The sequence below is a fragment of the Lissotriton vulgaris genome, unplaced genomic scaffold (assembly GCF_964263255.1).
Source record: "Lissotriton vulgaris unplaced genomic scaffold, aLisVul1.2 SCAFFOLD_5664, whole genome shotgun sequence".
Taxonomy (NCBI): Eukaryota; Metazoa; Chordata; class Amphibia; order Caudata; family Salamandridae; genus Lissotriton; species Lissotriton vulgaris.
Genome location: NW_028247850.1, coordinates 64,183 through 71,060, shown reverse-complemented (window position 1 = coordinate 71,060; position 6,878 = coordinate 64,183). Strand labels below are relative to the sequence as shown.

The following is a 6,878-nucleotide window of genomic DNA, read 5'->3' as shown; positions in this document are numbered from 1 at the left end:
TGAGGCTCCGTGCACGGGCAGCCTCCCGCCGCTAGGAGCTTACCCCCCGGCGGGTCCCGCGTTATGCTCGCGATCGGGAGAAGCGGCTCAACGGTCTCGCGCACCACGGCGAACGAAATTGAGCAGCGCTACGGCTATTTTCTTTAAACTGAGCCCCTGCCTGGAGCCTGAACACCCGCGAGGCGGGTAGGAATTCGATTGTGTTTTCGGGACCGGCCCAGGCAGGTCTCACAGGTTGCCTCATAGCAGAGGCTGTTGGTCCCTCATTAAATTCTATTACCCCGCTTCGGTGGGAAGACGTGTGACTTATTTAGGGTTCTGCCCTTCCTTTAACCCCTTACTTTGGCTCCTGAGTTTGGCGCAGGGGCACTATGGAGTACGATGAGTATTACGAGGAAGAAGAGGAGCAACAGGTCATGTACCTACCAGTAGATGACCATTTCTGTCAGGTCATGGACTCCTCCATTCTGAAAGCGGTGTCGCGGGTGGTTGCACCCCTTGAGAAAAAGATTGATCAGCTGCAGGCACAGTGTCAAACCCCTGGACAAGGGGTAGACCTTTCGGGGCCTAAGGACCCTATACCCCAGAGTCAATCATCGACGGAGAACGCGGATCCCAAAAGGAAGCGCCCTGCGGTCGCGGGAGTAGATTCCGACGCGTTTTCGCGGTTGAAGAAAGCCTTTTTGGAGGCAAAGACCACGGATACCCCTTCCACATCAAAGGAGGCACAGTCTGGCACTTTGGGGGAAAGTTTAGACGGCGCGACCATCGTCGACCCAGACGAGTCACCCCAAACATCGGATGGTGACGGGGAACCGGATAATTTGTGGCTCGCCGCCCAGCCCGCACAAGAGTCCAGCGCGGATCCCAGTTCGGACATGCTGAATCCTGACAAGTTGCTTCACCCGCGCTCGTCGCACTGGGTGCCCGCACCAAAAGTAGCGGCCTACATGGCAGCTAGGCTTCGCAAACCTCTAGACCAGGAGGTACGTAGTTGCCTTCGGGCAGAGTGCCCGCGCCCCTCATTGGATGGTAAGGTTACGGCAACCCCTGAGATCGATCCCAAGATGTCTACCTTCCTTACTAAGTTTGTAAAGGACCCCAAGAGGGGCATCGACCGTTCGTGGAGGGCCTGTCAAGATAAACTCTTGGACACGGCCGGACCGTTGGCTAAAATTTTGGATATGGCCGAGGAGGCCAAGGCGTCGGGTTCCTTGATCTCCCCGGAGATCCTTTCAGGATGGGCGCAGAGAGCGATCATCTTCCTGGGAAACGCCAACGTGGCCATTTCGACGGAGAGAAGGAGATCTATTTTAATTAAAATAGATCCGAAATTGGGGGAACTGGCCACATCAGAGGCAGGCCCGATGGCGGAGGGCAACCTCTTCGGGGATCCATTCTTGAAGGAGTTGGGCAAGTTCGTGAATACCTTCAATTCTTTGGACAAGACTCAGACCTCCGTCAAACGGATCTTCACGCCACGTGTTTTTGGCGCAGCCAGTCGGGGAAGGGGCCGCTCGTCTGGCAGACCATACAACAGAGGCTCCAACAAACAAGGTGACTCTCACAGAGGCCAATACCAGGACCCCGAGAAGTTCGGGAACTTCTACAATACCAGAGGGTACCCCCGCCGCCGTGGTGGACGAGGCAGAGGAGATGGCGGATACAACAATCACAAAGGTGAGACTCCAGAATGTAACAGGCCTAAAAGTGGGGGGCAGGCTTCAGTTTTTTCTTCATGCATGGTCTTCGCTCACCTCCGACGCCTGGGTTTTACAGACCCTAGGTGGGTTCCAAATAGAATACTCGGGTCTCCCCAGGCAGCCCGTGCGTCCAAGACCTATCAGCTTCACGCACGACCAATGCGCTCTGATAGACAGAGACGTAGCGGACCTCCTCCGCAAGGGGGCAATTGTGCAAACGGAGCTGCACCCACGGGGGTTCCTCAGCAATATTTTCATTGTAGAGAAGCAGGACGGGGGCTATCGCCCAGTGATAAATCTCAAGGAGTTCAATGGCTGGCTCATCAACCGTCATTTCAAGATGGAGGGTATTCACCTCCTGCGGGATCTGCTTCAAGAGGGGGACTGGATGGTCCGGTTGGACTTGAAGGATGCCTACCTCACGATCCCCATTTTCGCCCCCCACAGGCGTTTTCTTCAGTTCCAGTGGTGCCAGCAGATCTACGAGTTTGTTTCCCTTCCTTTCGGACTGTCGTCCGCTCCCTGGTGTTTTACCAAGGTGCTGAAGCCGGTTGTGGAGCGCTTGCGGACGGAGGGCATTTGTCTTATCATCTACTTGGACGACATGCACCTCCTGAGTCAATGTCAGCCAATCAGGTGGCGGACTGGTGCTCTCGTCATTGGAGGGACTCCAGTCTATGGCAACTTCGCCCGGATGTGTTCAGGGCGATTCAGGACAAATGGGGTCCCTTCACGGTGGATCTCTTTGCTTCCCGTCTGGACGCCCAGTTGAAACGCTATTTCAGTTGGAGACCAGACCCGGAAGCAGCAGCGTTAGATGCATTTCTGCAGGATTGGAGTCTGGAGAAGGGCTACGCGTTCCCGCCTTTTGCGATGATCATGAGGGTGTCGACCCAGGTAAGGAGACACCGAGCGGACCTGGTGGTGATTACCCCGATCTGGAGGTCGCAAGCCTGGTTTCCGGTTCTGATGGAACTTTCCTGGGATTTTCCAATCCCTCTACCCCGCGTTCCAGATCTCCTCAAGGATCCGCAGGGGAATCCTCACCACCTCCTAGCCACAGGCAACCTGTGTCTGATGGCCTAGCGGGTTACAGGCAACGCTGGCAAGTCCTGGGACTTTCGGAGGATGCTGCCACGCTGTTGGCAAAATCCTGGGCAGACAGTACCAACAAGAGGTACCGATCAGCATGGACCCGGTGGAGTGGTTGGTGTCTGCGACTACAGATTGATCCAGTGGGGGCAGACGTTGTCCATGTCCTCAATTTCTTAGCCTCCCTGGAAAAGGAAGGCTTAGCGTACAGATCAATCAATACCTTTAGGTCAGCCATATCGGCGGGACATCTCCCGTTGGAGAACGATCCGATAGGGGAACACCCCCCTGGTTTGCAAACTGCTGCGGGGGATAAGGTTATCAGTTCCTCCGGAACCCCGCTATTCAGTCTTATGGGATGTTAACAAGGTCCTTAACTTATTTCGAGAATGGCCGTCCAATAAATACTTGTCAAGGAGGCAGATTTCAGCGAAGCTGGCAATGTTGCTTTGTCTGATCTCGTGCCGCAGAGTCTCGGACGTGAGGGCCTTGGATATTACCGGCCGCGTCTTGACCCCGGAAGGGGTTACCTTCCACATTTCTAGGCGCACCAAAGGGGACTCACGGTGTATCTCGTATCCTGCATTCCTGGATGCCCCGAAACTTTGTGTGGTTAGGGCGCTGAAGGCCTATGAAGTGGCAACGGTCGATGTACGCCCACAGGGTGTCAAACAATTGTTTATTGCTCTCACTAAACCACACAGGGAGGTTTCATCCCCTACTATTGCGCGATGGGTGCGATGGGTTATGCAGGAGGCAGGTATAGATATTTCCCCGTTTGGGGCCCATTCTGTGAGGGGAGCGCTGGCGTCCAAGGCATATTCCCTGGGAGCTCGCCTGGAAGACATTCTGAAAGCTGCAGACTGGTCTTCAGACTCCACCTTCAAAAGATTTTACTTTAAGCAAGTGGCGTCACTGGCTTCCCTGGTGGTAGATAAGCTTTGAACTAGCCTAATCAGAAGCCTCCGCTCCTGACATAGAATGAAAAATGTCCTAGCTAACGTACAGGAAAGTTTCAATTCTATTAAGGAGGCGGAGGTGAGGATTAGTCCACCCGTTCTTCATTCGAACCCGCCCATAATTTCTGCGTTCGGACAGTAAGTAAAATCTTTGTGATGTTGCTTCTTACTGTATTGTTGAAGGTTATGATGATCTACAGTTCACTGTCCTGTTAAAGGATGTTGTTATGCTCCTATGTCGATTATCTCGTGCACTAATGTGTTTGGGTGTTCATTTCCTAGTGCCTTACATACTCTGTATGTGCCATAGGTTCTGAGATGGGCAAGCAGGAATAACGGTTGAGAAACTGGGGCACTGTCGCAGGAAGAAAGAGGAAGATAGAGCGCCAACAAGGAAGGATATTGGGAGCCCTGGACTAGGATTGGACAGTCGTAGAGACATTTTCTATTTCCATTTTCCCTGATGCTCAAGGGAAATGTAGTGTTATTAAGTTTGTTGATACCTTTTTAATGGCTGCTGGAGAAAAATAAAGAAGAAAGTACAGCCTAATCCTCGCCTCCGCCTCCTTAATAGAATTGAAACTTTCCTGTACGTTAGCTAGGAAATTTTTCATTCTTCTCAAAAAATATCCAGGAGAAATTGAAGTATAGAGGAGCCAGAACACTCTACAGAAGAGAACACCACAAATCAAAAACTTTCCAGTGTTTAGAATAAACCATCAGAGTTTAAGTTTTGCTAGAGTTCTGCACAATATCAATAACATGCGGATGTAAACCTTGTTCCTCTAAACTTCACCTCATCAACCATACTGAAAGGATTAAGACAAAGAAATCAGAGGGAGGTGCAAAACCTCAGCGTTGAGGGGGGAGAGAAGCAGATCCTCGAAGTGGAGGTTGACAGGCCATGCTCTTCTGAAGAAGAATCCAAGTCCTTCTGGGCCAGTAAGGTGCCACCATAATCACTCAAGCCTTCTCCTGTTGAATCAGGCATACCAGCTCTGAATCAAAGGAAATTGGGAGGGGAGACAAAGAGGAGTCTCTATGACCGTTTCAAAGTTTGTGTGAACCTGGAGCAAAACCTTGGAAGAAGAGCATTGTTCTTGGAAGCACACAGGTCCAGAAAATGAATGCCAAACTTCTTGCAAATGTCTTTGAAAGTGGATCTGGTCAACCTCAAGCTCTGAGTTGAGGAAACGTAAAACTCGAGCGGTTTGCCACCACACTGCCCAGATGCTTTAATGGACAGCTGGTAAAGAAAGGAGATGAGGCTCTGCCCACTGATCTACATTGCAGGCCACATCCTTTAAAGATTCGAAAATTAGTGCTCTCTTGATGAATGCTGTATGCCACTATCACTGTATTGTCGGATCTCACTAACACATTGCAGTGGTGCAGATGTTCCATGAAATGTTGAAAAGTCTTGAAGACTGCCGTCAATTACCTATAATTTAAAGTCCTCCACTAATCCATTCAAGAACATGCTGCTTGACCTGTAAGATCCCCATGGGAGTGCCCCAGCCCACTGCCCTTGCATCTGTTGTCATAACTGACGGAGGGTCTGGACACATCACCCCCTCTTTGCAGAGGTTGTCGACATCCATCCACGATTTCAGGCTGTGCTTGATTTCCGTCGAGAAAATAACTACAAAATACATATTCCTGGCTGACAAAGCTCCATGTTTCTGCAGATGGCACCACAATGGCCTCAACTGCAGTCTTGCCCATTGCAACCTGAACACCGCTGCCACCTGTTGGGACGGAAAAGTCCTCTGCATTGTAAGAGACGTGTACCCTGGCCAGAGTGCCCAATTGTACAGTTGTGTGGATCGTTAATGCTGATTTATTCGTGATAGATGAACACAGATCATACGTGTGCACCATGACATAGGCCTGTCTCACGGACATTGGTCTTGTTGGACTGGGAGAGGCAACCAATGAACTACCCACATAGTGGTGGAAGGCTACCATATTCACCAGGAGTTAAGAAGGACGAGCGCGTGGTGGCAGCATATCATGTATGATCAGTAGTAGTGAACAGGGCCTTTTTACCTTATGCCTCTGGAGTGGTGAGACCTTCAGGTTTACTAAACTTTTTAAAATTTCAGTTGCTGTGTGCTTAACTCATGCTTGGCCTACATCAGGTAAGCTGTGGAGTGCAGCACTGCTCAGGGGTGTGCCTGGGAAGGGTACAGTACCAGGATGGTGCAGTGCTGTGCAGTACATAAATGGTTAGTACATGTGCGTGGTGTATGTATGCCGGAGAGGAGTACATTACATGAACGATGTAGTGCTGCTTTTGCTTTCCGCTTTCGTGCTGTATCCGAGGGGATCACGATCAACGACGTCATTATGATCTACGGCCATACCGCAAAAACTGAAAATAGGTTTTAGAGAGTTGTTCTAGAAATACACTAGAAAAACAGGAGTCTGAAGTGTACATTAATAAACCCCTAGTGTGTAAAATACTGTTATATGTGTGCATATATGTGTTTTTCACTTTATGGAAAAGGTGCAATCGTTGCGGTTAACGGCGTTGTTGCGACTTCGTGAATAACCGCAAAAACAGGAAATTGGTCTTAAAGATGGATTTTGAAGATACTTAGTACAAAAGCATGAGTTTAAACATGTTTTAAAGAAGCATGTACATAGTAATATGTGTAGCGCAAAGTTTACAATGGATTTTTTTAGGTAATATTTTTGGGATGCGCTGGTGGCGGTTGACTGTCTGCTTTTCTTTTGCAATTTCGCAACATATTTGTGGCGATCATGACGTTTTCGGAAAGATACCCAAAAACCTTTTTTAAAAAAGGATCCTTATAAAGAAAATAAATTAACAATAATTTGGGAACTAGGGTGGCTCTGACAAGAGCTTTTGTGTTGATTGTGTGTACATGATAGCTACACATAAGATCTGAAGCAGAGTTTCAGGTACTTAGAAACACCCTGTTGCCCTTGTCTGTAAAGTGCAGATTGTTGTTATAGATACAACCCAGGCAATTGTTTCTGAGGAATGCAGAAACAGTTTTATGAACATGTTTCCGGCTTTTTCAATCTGTGGTTAGAATTAATTTGACCACTTCCATTTCTGTCTTTGGCATATATTAGAGTACACAAAGACAGTGCT

At 49.4% G+C, this 6,878-nt stretch overlaps 1 protein-coding gene across 1 annotated transcript; it reads left to right on the top strand.

The window, feature by feature from the left end:
- Positions 1-371: 371 nt before the first annotated feature.
- On the top strand, positions 372-4,713 carry LOC147665003 (uncharacterized). Its single transcript, XM_086949825.1, has 2 exons — positions 372-1,680; positions 4,571-4,713. Exons 1-2 carry the CDS (start codon positions 372-374, stop codon positions 4,711-4,713), a joined length of 1,452 nt encoding a protein of 483 aa, XP_086805951.1.
- The last annotated feature ends 2,165 nt before the right edge of the window (positions 4,714-6,878 follow it).

What these genes read in the sequence shown, in the direction of transcription:
- LOC147665003 (XM_086949825.1), top strand. Translation starts at nt 372, where the DNA reads ATGGAGTACGATGAGTATTACGAGGAAGAAGAGGAGCAACAGGTCATG. An exon ending in CGGATACAACAATCACAAAG is followed by an intron (nt 1,681 to 4,570) that starts GTGAGACTCCAG and finishes CCATACTGAAAG; the next exon opens with GATTAAGACAAAGAAATCAG.